The following is a 16,772-nucleotide window of genomic DNA, read 5'->3' as shown; positions in this document are numbered from 1 at the left end:
CAGTTTTTGGTGGGGTTCGTGTTGCATAGTCTTTAGTTTCTATGTTGTGTCATCTGTACTATTATTTGTCTGTTTGTCTTTTTATTTTTGGCCATGGCGTTGTCAGTTTGTTTTCGATCTATGAGTTTGACTGTCCCTCTGGTATCTTTCGTCCCTCTTTTAGAAATTTTGTATTTATTTCGTTTCGAAAACTATTGGTCACAACGGTACCCAATGAATGTTGACCTGTAACGTGCACTGAAATATGCCGATAAGTATATTAATGTTCAGAATCATTTCATGAACAAGAGGTTCATGAAACCTTTCAATACTGAATATTTGGTAAAAGATTGACTTGAATCAAACTAATGCTTTAAGGGGCGCATATTGAAAGTGACTAGTCCTCTCTAGAGATATAGCCCAAATGTTGAAATAAATGATACTTTTGTCTAAATAACAAAATTAATACATCTAACGACGTTGATATTTCTTTCAATCAACTCTTAACAAAATTTCTAAATAAAGAGTTTTGAAGTTTAATGTTTGAAAAATTCATAAACTTAACTGATGCATCTTCACAAACCAAAGAATTTCTCTGTCAAAGATAGATGGATGGTAGTTTGTGAACGCTTAGATGAAAAAAAGGGATAAACTCAAAGAATCTGAATAAAAATAACGTTATTATGACAGGGTCATATTTCCTTATTGTCTTTATTTTTCGCAAATAAAAACATTAACACTTAAGCATAACCTACAAGACCTTTGTTGACATCTAGATAGGATTTCAGATTATCTGGTCTAAGAATCAGTCTTCTATAGAGGATAACTTTAATAGCAACGTGTATTACCCAACGGGAATGCAAAAACTAAACCAAAACAATAATTTTAAAAACATCTTAAAAGTTGAAAATCTCATCAGCCTTCAATACTTGTCGCCAAATGTAACTTTTACTACAAATAAAGTATATTACCAAACCATGAATAATCGTCAAAACGACCAATTGCAAAACAAATGGATAGATTATAGTAAATGAAAACAATACTTTATTAATTTCGTGCGCCTGAAGCGCTTTTTTGGATTTATATTCACCAGGAACGCTCTAACCCAAATATTTGAAAGCAAATGGTGTATAAGACCTAAATAAGTAAAAAAGCAAAAGGGAAAAGAGCATAATTTATACCATTTTCCAGATGAAATGTCTGTACCAAGTCAGGAATATGACAGTTGTTTTCCATTCGTTAGATGAGTTTGAGCTTTTGATTTTGCCATTTTATAAAGGACTTTCTGTTTTGAATTTCCATTGGAGTTCGGTATTTTTGTTATTTTACTTTTTATCTCAAGTCAATTTTGACTGAGGGAGTTGGAACTTAAGTTTCTTTATAATTTTTGAATTTATTAACGCATAGTAAGTTATCATATGGTCTTTATTTCATTACAGTCTACTCATAAACAGCATTCTAACTAGTTGATAATGATAATGATAAAAATGATGATGAGGAGGAGGGGGAGGAATATCCATATATAACATAGATATACCATACATATCAGGACAAGAACATGAAATGCATTATGAAAATGACCCCGCTTTTATATTTGGGCGACTAGCTGAGCCAGATTTTTAACATGCTAGTTTTTAGGGTAGCAGTTCACACAAAGACATCGAACTCTAATACCCGGAGACAATATTCTGAGTTTTAACCGACAGTCTTTGATTGTTATATTAAATGGCGCTTTTTAGAAGAAAAGCAGAAATACCAAATGTCTAGGGTATTTGGTTTAACCAGGATAAGGATCTCACGACCTCCCACAGCCGGTCGAGTTCTTAATTCTGATCAATGAAAAAAATGTACAATGAAATAGTTCTAAAAATTCTGTACAAGGCCGACTTCTTGCTTCTAAACAGAAAAAGATTGTATAGACATGAAGGTTGGAGAGTGTAATATGTTGACATTGGACATAGATACTGACCGTGTCTTTGTAATCCCTAGTACGGGTGTATGTTGTAGATTTGTGATCTTATTACTAATAAATAGTTAACAATGTAACTACTCCAAGATTGTTTTCAGCATAAAAGGAAATGAACCAGAACTTGAATTTTGAAACTCGATAAATAACAACAAAAAAAGACTTCGGTAACCACTGACAATATTTGCGAAACAATCATACAATCATGCAGACTGATTGATTGCTTGTCGAATGCTGAAAGTTCAGTTTGGAAGTAAAACAACTACATGCAATGGAATTGCTTTGTCTTTCACCTTGAACATGTATCTAAAAGATATTTTAGACTTTCTTACACAGAAATACTTAATAAATCTTTCTAAATCAAGATGGTATGCCTTCTTGATTGCTGGATTTAGGCTACAGTGGCAAATATGTCATGCATATATAGAACGAGAACAAGGTACCTATGTAATAAAAAATAGTTCTTGAATGTATGTCGACTGGATTAAATAGCGGGATAGGACCAGGTTCGCTTTTCTTGAATATTGCCTTCAACTTTCTCAACTTTATCTGTTTCAAAAACCTTAGTGCTAGGTTGAACAAAAATCGACATGAGAGTATATTATAAATATTATAATTAGGCTGTAAAGTCAGCACATGGTGGAGACGTTGTCAAAACACGAGGATTTTATGAATTTTTTGGACAAAAAATTTCGCAAACAACGATCAAAATGTGTTCTGTTACCAAAATGTTTCAAGGTGAAGATTGAAACCCGAGACACATAGAATCATGTGCATAACAGTGTAGCCGAGACCATTGATTGGCGCGCAAAAATATCCCATTGACTGGGTCAGATTAGGTGAACGTTCGTCTGTAACGCCCAAAACTCACGACGTATTTATTATAGACATTTAAACTGTGAGGTCACCAAAGGGTCTCAACGCCTAAATAAAATAATTCGAAAAACTAATCAGGAATAACCTTTGTGTTTTGATTTATATTGAATACTTACACTTAACTGCGGTCAAGCTTAGCGAAAGGTCGTGCAACATAATCAGTCAAACAAACTTTATTAGATTAACTCGTTAAGGAACGATCGTTTTCATTGGTCAATTTAAACCTTCGACCTCACACCTGCGAAAATAGAACACGCGTACTATAAAGCTGAATGGACTGATCAGTATTCACGTAGCCGGTCAAGATCGTTAAAAACTTCCATCGTCGTATTCCCGAACATGATTGTGTTCTTGATTATCGCATGGCAATTCTAGCTTTTATACATGTGCATGTAAAATTTTAAACTTTAATCTTAACAGTCACGTCGAAATATTTAATTCAACTGTCTCCTCTCAATTGGTCCTAGATTAAGGGAGCTACCATTTTATTTTGATTGGGGGTGAAGGACTTGGATGAAACATTTTGTCCTGCATTTTTTTTAGTTGTTATCTCTGTCCTGTCTTTCTATTTTTCAGTCTGTTAGGTCCTGACTTTATTTATTCGTTTATCCTGATTTTTTACATAAATCGTCATCCTGCCTTTTTTTTGTCAAGTTGCTCACCCTGCCTTATCTTTTATTCAATGGACTTGATGAATTAACGTTGTACTTGAAATGAAACCGTACTTAACTACAAAAATAACCAAATTACATACTAAAGATATTGCTCGATTTTTATAGTAAATGGGTTTGTGTTATAAACTGTCATGTTCATTATTCATATTCTTTCATAAGTTTTAGGATAGTGTGATTTTTTTTCTGATTTAGTTTACTTGATTTTGAAAAAAAAATCCCGAAATTCTAAGTAAATTCAGAACATGTAACCAGCCATGCTTTGTTTAGAGAAAAAATGGAGATGGCAAACCATGGCACAGTGGAAGGAAATGTACTTTATAAACTCCAGCGATATACTTTCTTAACTTATAATTAACTGTTTTGCTATCCTCGGTTGAAAATTATATATTGTAAATATTTAAATAGTTGCATAGAAAACATCCAGTTTTAAACAGTGTGTTATTCACTAAATGTATTGATAAAAGGTGACTCCATTTTTGTACATACTTTTACAGTAGTCATCCTTAATTTCTTAATATTTCGTTTATAAGTTTATCATACATGTATGATTTTGTATTTCATTTTAATACGCACGCATGCCACACGTTACTTTGGCGGATTGTTCAACAATGTTATGCAAAGCTCTATTCTTACGGTATGAAATTAAAGGATAAATTTTTAACCAATCAAAATCGAAAAACAGTACATTTATATAGTTCCTTATAAACTACGACATTTCTCACAAGTATTTATTTATTTTTTAGTTCCACACATGCAAAAATAAAATCTTCGCCGATGAAACATTTCAAACCTTTTTACACCAACATGCCTTCACTGAATTCATTTGAATTTCGTGGTGACCATGATAGTACATTGCATAGTACATCTATATTCACGTGCACACATGGTACGATCTTTCGGGGACAATTTGCTCGTTTATGACACGTCATTTCTGAAGACCAAACGCTTAGCTTCTTTATTTTCGTTTTATAGCATGAAAACAATAAAAGAGGAATGTGCAACCCATCATAAATTTGAAATGGATCAGTATTATGAGATCCTTATTATAAGTAACTACGACATTGTCAGGATAATAACCTAGCGTCAATATGAAAGAAATTAAAGTGGTTCATACATTCATCCGTATAAAAGCGGCACATGTATTTTATTTTATCCTTATATTTTTCATAGTGCGGTACAAGTGCTGCATGCATAAAGAATATTACTTAACACAAATTATTAGTATAATATTTCGACCCCACTATTTGAAATTCACAAAATACTTATTTAATTATTTCGACCAAAAATCATTGTTTTTTACGTTCGTAGTAACGTAGTACATTCCATTGTCGGTCACCTGTGTCAATTCACGTGCACACAACAATTGTTGTTGTATTTAAATCTTTCGGCCAATGAAGTGAGACGTTACAAGTTGTTTGTTTGTGATACGCCTGAATGTTATCAATGAATTATCAATCGCTAAACTTGACTGCATTTCAGTGTAAACGTTCTTTACTTGTGTTTTCGTTATGTTTTGATAATCAATTTTTATGACATCGCACGTTCTTTCAACAAAAAAAAAAAAGGATTTAACTGGCTTTAAAAGTTACAATGCATGTGTTGATTATTATCTTTTTTTTCGGACGTCAAGGCGATTTAACAATTGCGGTTGCATGTCCAATTATGTCATCTTTTAACTTTTATCTGGTCAAAATTTTATTTTAGAACGAATGCATGATCAACTTTCAAAAGTGTGCGTACACAAAACATATAGACAAAATATACTTCTGTCCTGTCTTTTTCGTACTTGCAAGTTATTAGACAATAAAAAGGCTATTTGGATCAAGCCTTGTGGAATTTGCATTTACGATTTTGAAAAGGTAAAATGTATAGTTTGGTGAACTTTTCTGCTAACTACTATACTTGTGAAAAACCCTTGGCAACAGAAACATTTTCAGCTTTTTTTTTAATCGACCCAATTTACATAGTAATGGACGACTTCGTACATTTTATGATCGCAAATAAAATATGTATATAATATACTGTGCACTGTAGTTCGTATATATACTGAAACCCTTTGGCAACCCCACAGTTTAAATGTTTATAATAAATACGTCGTGAGTTGTGGGCGTTACAGACGAACGTTCACCTAATCTGACCCAGTCAATGGGATATTTTAGCGCGCCAATCAATGGTCTCGCCTACACTGTTTTGCACATGATTCTACTTGTTTCTGAATCAAGGATTTCGGTCAAAGGCCATCTATGCTAAAACACACAAAAAAACTCATCAAACATAAAAAAAACCTGTTATAAATCATGCAATATTGGAGCAAAACTAACGTTTTTACTCAAATAACGCATAATTTAGGGCTCGTTATCTGTAATGTGATGTACAAAAAAAAACGATCTAGAGTTATTCTGTGTTAATAATTAAATATTAACTATTTCTATGTAAAATCTTATGTATTAAGACCAGATTTCAATACAACTGAAATCTTATTTACATCGAGAATGATATCTTGATATTTTGAAAGACAACATATTTGTTGAGTTTGCAATTGGTGGATTGATATTTAAAGAGACATTCGGTATTCCCATGGGTACTAATTGTGCAATCATTCTTAACGACTTGTTTTTGTACTCACATGAATTATAATTCATTCAAAACCTTCTGAACGACAAAAAACATCCTGCAAAGTTCTTCAATTTCACTTTAGATATATTGATGATGTCACTCAATAACCCTCATTTCAGAGTGCTTGCATCTTGAGATAAAGTATACAACCGAAACTAGAATGTCTGCTTCATATCTGGATCTTTTTTTCTCTGAAGTGACACAGATGAAAGACTTCAAACTAGAATCTATTACAAACATGATGATTTCAACTTTAAATTTCAAGTCATCAACTGTCCAGTTCTCAGCAGTAATATATCCTCTGTCCTATCGTATTGCGTTTCAAATCTCAATTAATACGTTACGCTCCTGCAGGTTCACGCTATACTGACTTCATTAGCAGGTGTGTGCCCCTTACACAAAAACGCTCCTCACACAAAAACTGGTCCAATAGAGTTATAATGGAGAACCACTGAGTTTTACACCAACCATCATACATTGGTTGCCCGATACAATATGTCTGTGTCACTAGCAACATGGTTTCGCAGACTTATATCTTAAGATACCAGAATAGTGGTTTAATCTGTAATTTTACCGATTGTAGGGTTTGTATTCGAATGGCGGGATGTGCATGCATAGCAGGAGACACTTTCACATTCGACACACCAGATCTCGCGTTTTTTAGAGTTCATGCGAGCTTTTGTTTGTGACCTTGATTTGTCTTCATAATCGACTTTTGAGATTTGAACATCGATAAACTACTGTTGCCTAAATGTAGCTACATTGATAACAACTGTCCAGTTTACATTTATAAGTGAAACTTAAATTATTAGTTTGGGTCTTTTTGCCCTATATATTTTCGATTGGCCTAACTTACTCATATGAATGAAAACAAAAATCGTATAGATTAACCCAAAGAAAACAAAGGATATTGCAAAAGAATAATTAGGATTTTACAAAATAGAGATAATCAAAAATGTTTTTTGTGACATTAAATGTTTTCTTAAGTTAAAACAATGTTGACTTAAGTGTTGTTCGTTAAAAAAGATTTGTAATTAAACACAAGAATATTTTTAAAAGATTTTCCATATTGAAGCGCTTGCGTGTCCTATTGTACTCCTTGCAGGAAGGCTTTTTGACTTAGGGTTCTTGTTCATAGCGTTTGAGTCATTTTTTAGAGGGTACGTACGCCGTCAGGGTTTGCTTGACTGTTGAATGAATTCGCCACAGAGGGCCATAAGTGTGTTCTACTTGGCTTGGCCAAAAACTCGTCCTCGTGTCCTCGTCTCGTTAATTTAACGAATGTCGTCCTTCATCCCTAGTTTATGACTTCCATCGAATGAGACGTAGCTAATCGAACGACCTTTGACACTGGTGAAATCATTCAGAGTACCTTAGTATACAGGTTTTGTTTTTATTGATTGATCGGGGATTGCTCTTGTTTTGTTTTGAGTCGGTGCAGATTTTTCTATAGTTTTCTGTTGTGTTTTCTAATATTTGGTTTTAATGTTTTCTTATTTCTATTGTTTATAAAAAATGAAAACAACACGTTAGAAATTGCATGCGTTAGAACGCTTTTCTGGATTAACCTTCATCAGGAACGCTCAAATCCGAATATTTGAAAGCCAAAGATGTATAAGAACCAAAACATTTACAGAGCTATATGACCAAAAAGGACATAAAAAAATAATCAAATCCATCTAAGGTCAACTTTGCCCTAGGGAGTTGAAACCTTAGTTTTTTTATAATTTAAAAATTTGTGAAAGGTTTGTTATAAATCATATCAGTACCGAAGCACTGACTACTGAGCTGATGATACCATCGGCGACTGATAGTCCACCAGCAGAGGTATCGACCCAGCGCTGTAAAAATTAAAACAATATGTTTTTGTCTATTTATTATCTTGAATATCTAATTATTTGAATTCAAACTACAAATATAGCAGATTCGATCATGATATACATTCAATGTACCTATGGTTCCTAATTTGGCTTATATCTTAAGGTTTTACAAGTGACGTCCCACTCTCATAAATGGTTTGAAGCCTTATCAAGGACATGTTCATATGGTTCCTAATTTGGCTTATATCCTCATGTTTTACAAGTGACGTCCCACCTGAAGCCTTATCACGGATATGTTCATATCAAATTCAATACAAGTAAAACTTGGCATTGCCAACTGATGTACCAGAACTGCACATTTATTGATAGAAAACATTTTTATTACAAGGGTTTAAAAAGGTAGTATGTTTTGAAGAACAATAAAGCATGTTTATTTTACACCTGTAAAAATATGTTACAATTTAAAGTGAAAACACATACCAAAACAAACGTTTAAGAAGAATTTTATTTTACGAAAAGCTGACCTTGCCCTTGACATATTGACGCTATAGTCAAAGTCTTCATTCCTTTACTTATATCTTCCACTTGTATAAGTCTCATTCTAACAACGCAACAGAGACTCAAGCTAATATCCAAAACATGTTTTTCTATTTTAGTAACCTTTGACCCTTTAATGCTAGGCTTTTCCCCTTCCTTTATCTTCGACCTGTAAAAGTGGCATTGAATCAAGCAAGGGAAACCAAAGTTACCATTCAGAAACCATTTTTTTTTTCTAATTTCAGTAAAAGTGAACTTGACCTCTGAGCTATTTACCCCAAAATCAATAGGCCTCTTCCATGTCTTGTACGTTTATAACCATAAAGCAAGGGATACCCAAGTAATAGTAAGGAAAGCATTTGTTTTGGACACACAGAAGGACGGACAGACAAAATTATTTCTAAATACGTGTACTCCGAATTTTTTCTCTCGGGAAGCATAAAAAAGTATGACAAATGGTGTTACAAGAGGACACGGCACTGAGTCTCCGATAATCGATGGAGTTTAAATGTTCAGTAATTAGTTCTAGTTGTACTCTTTTGGACCTCTGTTTAATTTTTCGGGTTGTTCCTCTTTTGACCATCCTTCTTGAGCATACGATTACGTTTGATAATATTGTCTTCTTATTTTTACATAACTTCTGTCACTAGTTTGAGGTCACAGTAATTCAAATAACTATGAGACCATTGTATTAGTTAGTGTTACTTTCCAATCATTTAATATTGTTTGTTGCCATTTCTCTTGGCAGTATAAGTTTGACGCCTGTTAATTTCTTTTCAGGCCTGTTAAAGGTGAAAAAAATTATTGCAAGCTAAGTGTCTTTTTGTGAATAACTGACACCCTGAACATTCATGAAAATACCAATTATAACAAAACGGCGAGACCCTTTACATATTGAGGACTTTTAAATATCCTCTGAGTATTAAGATATAATGGCAATGTTTATTATTATGCTGTATACGAGTATGAATATGTGATGTGTATTGATTTTAAAGATATAGCTTGCAATTCTAAAATCCAAGAAAACAAGAAAAAACATCAACCAGATGTCAACATACAGGTCTGAATCAGTGCAATACCAAAAGTAAATACCAGAGCGTACAGTAAAACTAGGTTCATTGTTAACTAACTCAGTTGAAGGCCACCCGATGATCTGTAATTCATTACATTCCATTCGTTGTTGTATAGAAGAAGATTGTCTCATTGCAATGGCATAATGCTACGTGTCGCCAGCTCAAACGAATATAAATTATTTAATAAATAAAACAACACATAAATAGGATAAGTGTGCCTACAGGTGTAGCAGCCTTTAATATTAATTACATTCACAATTCTTCAAACTAAAGTCCTTCACTATTAATTCAAGCAAGCACACTACCAATCCAATCATATAATAGAATATACAGTAACACAATCAAAAACTATCTACAAAAGAGGAAAAATTCATATTAATATAGTGTAATATTTGTATATGCCCACATTAACAATAACCAACTCATAAAAGGGGTGGGTGGGTGGGTAAACATAATAACGAACTGCTGCTACGTTAACTATAGGCAAACTTCGAATAACTTTATTTTCTCAAACGAACCCCTTAAGTAATACTTAATCATGCTTTTCACGAATCTCATGAGCGCATATACCCGTAAAACCGCATTGCGGGTATATGCCATCCAATCAAATAGAACATAAACACACACCATGTGCTTGATGTAAACACACACACGTGTTTATAGTGAACAATCACTTGACCGTTACTACGTCATGTGACCAATACCTCTAATAAATATATTTATAATATTGTCTTACCAATGGGTGTACATCCGAGAAAATACCATACAAGTATTCCATAAACAGTGCAGATTGTGATTGATATTGTTAGTTACATATTTTCCATATTCTTATTAAAGCTGCAGAGATAAATAAGGTTTTCTAAATAATTTGTTTGATTTTATTCAACAGTTACAACAAAGTTTTTCAATGTCATCTTATCTTCTCTTTTCTTCTATAGTGGTCGTCTTTTATGGATTATTTAAAAACCTGAAAATGGAAACAACAACGAAAAATAAGCGAACATGTATGCGAAAAAATATTCATATATTATGAAAATAATCTCTGGCATACTTTGAAAGTTTCTATTTAAATGAGGCAATATATAGCCATGTACTATCTATATTATAAAGCTGACAATTGTTACTTTAAAATTGAGAATGGAAATGGGGAATGTGTCAAAGAGACAACAACCCGACCAAAGAACAAAAAACAGCCACCAATGTGTCTTCAACAGCTAGAAAATCCCGCACCCGGAGGCTAAATCCTATGCCGATCACCACCTTTTTGGCACAGGGATTATTGTTGGAAAGTTGGAAGTATCAAAACCTTGAAAAACAATAACCCGGAAATAACATAAAACCAACATTGGCAAGGGAAACTATAACAAATATGTCCATATTACAACAGATTTTAACATAACAGCTGTATTTACCAGGTTTGCAAGACAATAAAGTAACCAATCAAAATGAGACCTTGAAGTGAACGTAACCTGAAGTGTTTGATTTTCTGATTATTAAAGTATGAAAGGACACATTAAAGGAATTATTAATTTGTTAAATATATATTTTAAGTTTTTCCTCCCATGAAGACGAATAAGGTGTATACGAAACAAAATGAATGGTTCATAACTAATCATTGATGACAAATGGAGTACACAAAAATCAATTGAGTTATTACTTACAGAAATTGCTTTCACAAATGTAAAAAGCTCTGTAATGACAGTCATAATCAACCCAGACTGTTTTAATACCATTTATCATCACACAATTACTCTTTATGCCCTTAGCACCATAACCAGATTGCCAAGTTTTAAAAACAGCTTTCGACTGATCATAGGTCCAGCGCCAAATCCCTTCTTTGAGATCTGTCAGGCCAATCCAGTAATCCTTACCTTCAAAATAAGATGCTGTATATTTGGTTTGTTAAAAGACAGAGCTCTTGTTGTACTAAGTTATTTTAGATAGCGGACATAAATAAATGCAAAGAAGATGACGGGTTAACATGTGGTTCTCTCTCCAAATATTGTTTAAGTATTACGCTCTAATCACGTTGCAATTATAGTCATTGCAGTACTTCATGAAAGCAAAGGGTAGTTGTTCATTTTTGTATGTTAAATTATTCATTAAGTCATTATGTTATTTAATTAATGCACCATGTTCTGTACCTGTGCATGCTTAATATCATAAATTTTAAAAATGAAAGTATTCATATTATAGTTTACTTCAAAACCTGCCAGACCACATGTACATTTGTCAATATTTTAAAGTAGCATTTGCACTGTTTTACATTTCCAATGTTAATTAACTATTGTTTCAGATTGTTCATTACAAAAAGTGCATTTTGGGATTATCCTAATTTTGCTAAACAGAAATTCGAAGTTAAAACAAGATGATTTATCCTTTACTGGAACCGATGTAATGTTAAATTTTGTGTAACTGAAAAAAGTAGTTTGTATATAATATTTGATTAACATCATTTTTAGAAAAGCAAGTATACCGATTAATTTTTGTCTACTTCAAGAGTCCGAAAAGCTCAAATCACATACTCTGTAAATGTTCCGATTTCCATTTTATTATCGGCAAAACAAGCACAATATTTTAGAAATACATTTCTTGTATATCCATATGAATCCATTTTTGTTGTTGTTTTTGTCTTTTGTGAAGTTATTTGAATGTTTGTTCACGCAAGCTTTTATCCCCCTATAATTCAAGATTTTTTCATCAATATTATTTTTCTATCAAATTCTCCTCAAGTCAATAGTCATCCTTGGTCATCTCCACGAGGTTCGCTGTTTAAGCCTTGTAAAAGAACAGAGTATACATTCGGAGGTTTGAAAAAAAACCAGACGAAAATAAATATAAACGATACCCATTAAGAATTTAGCATTACAAACCGAAATAAAAACTGAATCAGAACTCAGCTGCTGCAAAGGGGCAATGTGTTCCTGTTCTATCAGGGGCACCTGTCGTGTGTTTCCTGACTTTGTTAAATCCGATGGTCAGTTGCATTCGGAAATGAATCGTTAACGAGGCAAGGAGGACGGACGGAATTATTGTTTCGATAAATAGAACATATTCGTGAGCATCAGTGATGAAAAAAAGTTAAATCACAAAAATACTGAACTCCGAGGAAAATTCAAAACGGAAAGTCCCTAATCAAATGACAAAATCAAAGCACAAACACATCAAACGAATGGACAACAACTGTCATATTCCTGACTTGGTACTTTCTTATGTAGAAAATGGTGGATTGAAAAGATATTTAATACTTATCTTTGTATTTTTTTTATTTTTTTGTTTATTATAGTTAAAGCATAAATTTTGCAATTTATTTATTATTTTGTAAATTCAGAAATAAGAAATGTATCTGTAGACTCATTCACTTGATTAATTTACTCGTTACGAACCAGGAGAAAACTCCACATTTCTTCATTTCCTCCTGTTTCATACTATCGGACAATTTACATACTAGTATATTTGTATTTAAAGAAGTAGCTCCATGAGAAAACCAACTACTACAATACAAGTACGATGGTACAATAACTTGATTTAAGAGCTTTCTAACTATAGCATCTGAAGAAAGAATACTCACCACTATGTGGTCTGTTTGCTGCAATGTTGGTGTTTTCTTCTCTGTCATCAATTTTGGCAATATAACCACTAATTTCTCTACATTTTCTCTGTTCGGGAATACATTTAAGTTATTCAATAGGTAAATTAGAAATTAAACCAAGTACGTTCATTAAACTTTATATATATCCTCTGTTATTTAAACATACTAGGGTAAACTGTCTCAACGCACTAGTGACATGATTTCGCGGTCTTAGATCTTTAGATACCTGCTGTGTAAAAGAACTAAAAAAAATACCTAACCCAAGGTTAATTCAAAAAGGGAAAAATTCATAAAAACTGACAAAATCAAACGTTATTAACATTTGTAGTCGTCTGATGCTTAATTTTACCGATGGTGTCCAGATTGGGACATTTTGACTGAGTATGAATTCGAATAGCGGGTGATGCATGCGTGGCAGAAGAGACTTACCCTGTAGACGCACCCGTTCTCGCTCCTTTTGGGGTTCATGCGATTCCCTCAGTTTTAATTTTAACCTTGATTTGTCTCTTCTTAATCGTTTTACGAGTTTTGACTATCGGTTAACTATTGTCGACTTAATTTCTCATTTCCTTTGTAGATAAATAGACGAAAATTCAACCCGGAAAGTAAAATGCCCCTACAGAGTACTATGTTTAATTGCTGTCTGTCGGAAGAAAAATAACAAATTATTGGTACTGTTTTTACTCACTTCAGCCGTAAACCAGTCTGTCGAGTCGGAACCGTAATAGTAACAGTGACCGTTATATTTGTGCCATTTTGTTTCTGAAATAAATACAAAGTCATACCTGGTTCATTTAAAGTGATTGACGAAGTTTGTAAAATTATACAACTTTATTTTCCTTGTAGTATTGACAATATTCTCAACATTACCTTCCTTTTATATAGAAAACGCTCTGTTGATAGAGCATTAAGATGGCTGTCCCCACCATAGAATCTGGAAAGTATTACAGCACATTCGTGAAAGACGTAAAACAGAAAGCAAACGATTTTGTATTCACTTGTTTATTTATTTTCATGTTGATTTTTCTTTTAATGTAATGAAGACTTCGTCCTCTATTACCATCCGCAGTTCGGTTGAATTTCCATGCATTACATTGCTTCAACAACAAATTAATGAGGAAACACGTACGATACGGGGGGATAGAAATTATAAGTCGATGAAACACGGACAACACCATGATCAAGAGTCATCCACGTAACGTCTCATTCTCAGAAATGCTATCTTCTTTATCATTAAGAACTATCGGTTCAATGGCTTACTGGTGATATATATATGGCATAAACAAGTGTTTAATTGTTACTGGAATGTTGCATCCTACAAAAACAAAATTAACAAAGAGGGAAATTTTAACTATTCTCTTTTGCTTTAATGTTTACTTTTCAAACGACCGTTGCTGTCTACTGTTTGCTGTAAGTCAAAATATGAAGCAGACCTACATAGATGTATTTCTATTTGTATCCATCTGATGACTTAAGCCTTTTTCGTCTGATTTTTATAGTTTGTTCTTATGTTGAACTGTTACACCACTGTCCCAGGTTAGGGGAGGATTGCCTACTTAAAACGAGCAAAAGTTTGGAAATTATTTTTATTAAGGAATTATCTCCCTCATGCAAAGCTCTGATTCCTTGCCCGGCATTGGCTTACTTTTTTGTCTTTTTTGGTTTATAGCTCTTCATCTTTTTAATAAGCTTTGGATTTTCAAATGTTTTGGCTTCGAGCATCACTGAAGAGACATTGATTGTCGAAATGCGCATCTGGCGCAGAAAAATTGGTACCGTTTATGTTATTTAACCCCACCAAATTCTGTATGTGCCTGGAGACTGTAATTCAGTGGTTGTCGTTTGTTGCTGTGTAACTTTTGTTCATTACTTTGTACATAAATTAGGCCGTTAGTTTTCTCGTTTGAATTGTTTACATTTGTCATTTCGGGGCCTTTTATAATAGCTGACTATGCGGTATGGGTTTTGCTCATTGTTTACGGTGACATATAGGTGTTAACTTCTATATCATTCGGTCTCTGTTGGAGATTTGTCTCATTTGCAATCAAAACACATCTTCTTATTTTTATATCTACAGTAACCAAGGTTTAGTTGTATTGTAACATTTGGTTCATAATAGTACTTCAGTCTATTTATAAACACGAAGGGTTTATATGAGCATCTGTCTTCATTGTTTCATTACAGAAAGCAAGCGAAAATTCTTTTATCTGATTTAATGATGCCATATAAAAAATAAATGGGGAACAAATCTGCGTAAACTGTATTTTGTCTTTTTACAAATAGATTTTTTCGAGGACTTTGTAAGGTCAAGTATGCTTACTCGAGGGATGTGGATAGAAAGGGAATGTAGAACGTTCTATAAAAAAAAGTCTTTTCATCTTTTCATCTATTACAAATTGAAAATTAATCCATTAAATATTTTCTCCAAGCGTACGAACTTCTCAAAGAGTACGCTGTAGGTTACAGTAAGTACGGTTGAGCACAATTATATATTTTAGTCTTAGTCCGGATATGATCATTACGGATTGTTTATGTTTTGTGTGTACGTGTATATTTTAAAGAAATGAAAACAAATGTCTTATAGCGCTTCACACCCGTGCAATTCCGCTGTTTATTTTTCATTTTATCAGGACACGGTTCTCCCTCCATTAATGTTTAAAATATCTATTATCGCATCACAGCATTTGTACTTACAATGAGCAATACGACAAGTATCGCATGTGGCAGAGGATCTGTTTACCCTTCCAGATCACATGAGAGTTTTCCAGTTTTTGGTTTTGTTCGTGTTACTGACTCTTTGGGTTTTGAATGAAGTGTTTTGTGGACTTTAATTGGTCTTTTCGTGGTTTTCGGGGTTATATTTGCAACGAGTTTGTCGGTTTCTTATTCGACTTGAGTTTTCACTCTCCTTTTGGAATTGTCCGCCCCTGTTTTTAACTTCAACTTTGCGACAACATTTTTTAAGGATTTCTAGTATGCACTTACTACGTAAATCTTTTCCAAGAGCTTTAAAATCAGTGTCAAGTTTCTTTATCTTTTGGCTCATAGTGTTAAGTTGATTTATGACTTTGCCAATATTATCCTGTACATCAGACACTGCTTTTCTCGATTTTTCAAAGTCTTCCTTCGCTTCATTAGAAAGACAGGTTAGACTACACACAGCTTTAATGATCACTACCAGCAAAATACTCTGGACTACGAACATGATTTAAAACAAACTACAAAATTTACAGAATCAATATTTTCATTTAAGTAAGTATATGCATGTTACACTATTGTTTCAGAAAAAGGGTGAAGGTTTGGTACCATTAAAACGTTTAAACCCGCTGCATTTGTTTGCACCTGTCCTAAGTCAGGAATCTGGTGTTCAGTAGTTGTCGTTTGTTGATGTGGTTCATAAGTGTTTCTCGTTTCTCGTTTTTTATATAGATTAGACCGTTGGTTTTCCCGTTTGAATGGTTTTACACTAGTAATTTTTTGGGGCCCTTTATAGCTTACTGTTCGGTGTGAGCCAAGGCTCCGTGTTGAAGACCGTACTGTGACCTATAATGGTTTACTTTTATAAATTTTGACTTGGATGGAGAGTTGTCTCATTGGCACTCATACCACATCTTCTTATATCTATATAATTATATTTAT

General features: G+C 33.3%; 1 protein-coding gene across 1 annotated transcript; it reads right to left on the bottom strand.

Moving 5' to 3' along the window:
• Window positions 1–9,702: 9,702 nt before the first annotated feature.
• On the bottom strand, window positions 9,703–16,347 carry LOC127725917 (perlucin-like protein). Its single transcript, XM_052233229.1, has 5 exons — window positions 16,119–16,347; window positions 13,822–13,895; window positions 13,113–13,200; window positions 11,203–11,412; window positions 9,703–10,508 (listed from the first exon to the last, which is right to left on the bottom strand). Exons 1-5 carry the CDS (start codon window positions 16,336–16,338, stop codon window positions 10,501–10,503), a joined length of 600 nt encoding a protein of 199 aa, XP_052089189.1. The 5' UTR covers window positions 16,339–16,347; the 3' UTR covers window positions 9,703–10,500.
• Window positions 16,348–16,772: the final 425 nt, after the last annotated feature.

Source organism: Mytilus californianus, unplaced genomic scaffold (assembly GCF_021869535.1).
Source record: "Mytilus californianus isolate M0D057914Y unplaced genomic scaffold, xbMytCali1.0.p SCAF_15, whole genome shotgun sequence".
In the NCBI taxonomy this organism is placed as follows: domain Eukaryota; kingdom Metazoa; phylum Mollusca; class Bivalvia; order Mytilida; family Mytilidae; genus Mytilus; species Mytilus californianus.
Note: the sequence above shows the minus strand (reverse complement) of the source record. Positions and strands in the feature narration are given on the sequence as shown.

Coding starts and splice junctions, on each gene's coding strand:
- LOC127725917 (XM_052233229.1), bottom strand. CDS start 16,338: ATGTTCGTAGTCCAGAGTATTTTGCTGGTAGTGATCATTAAAGCTGTG. Junction 13,896..16,118: donor TCTTGGAAAAGATTTACGTA/GTAAGTGCATAC, acceptor TATTTATTTCAG/AAACAAAATGGCACAAATAT. Junction 13,201..13,821: donor CAGACTGGTTTACGGCTGAA/GTGAGTAAAAAC, acceptor ATTCCCGAACAG/AGAAAATGTAGAGAAATTAG.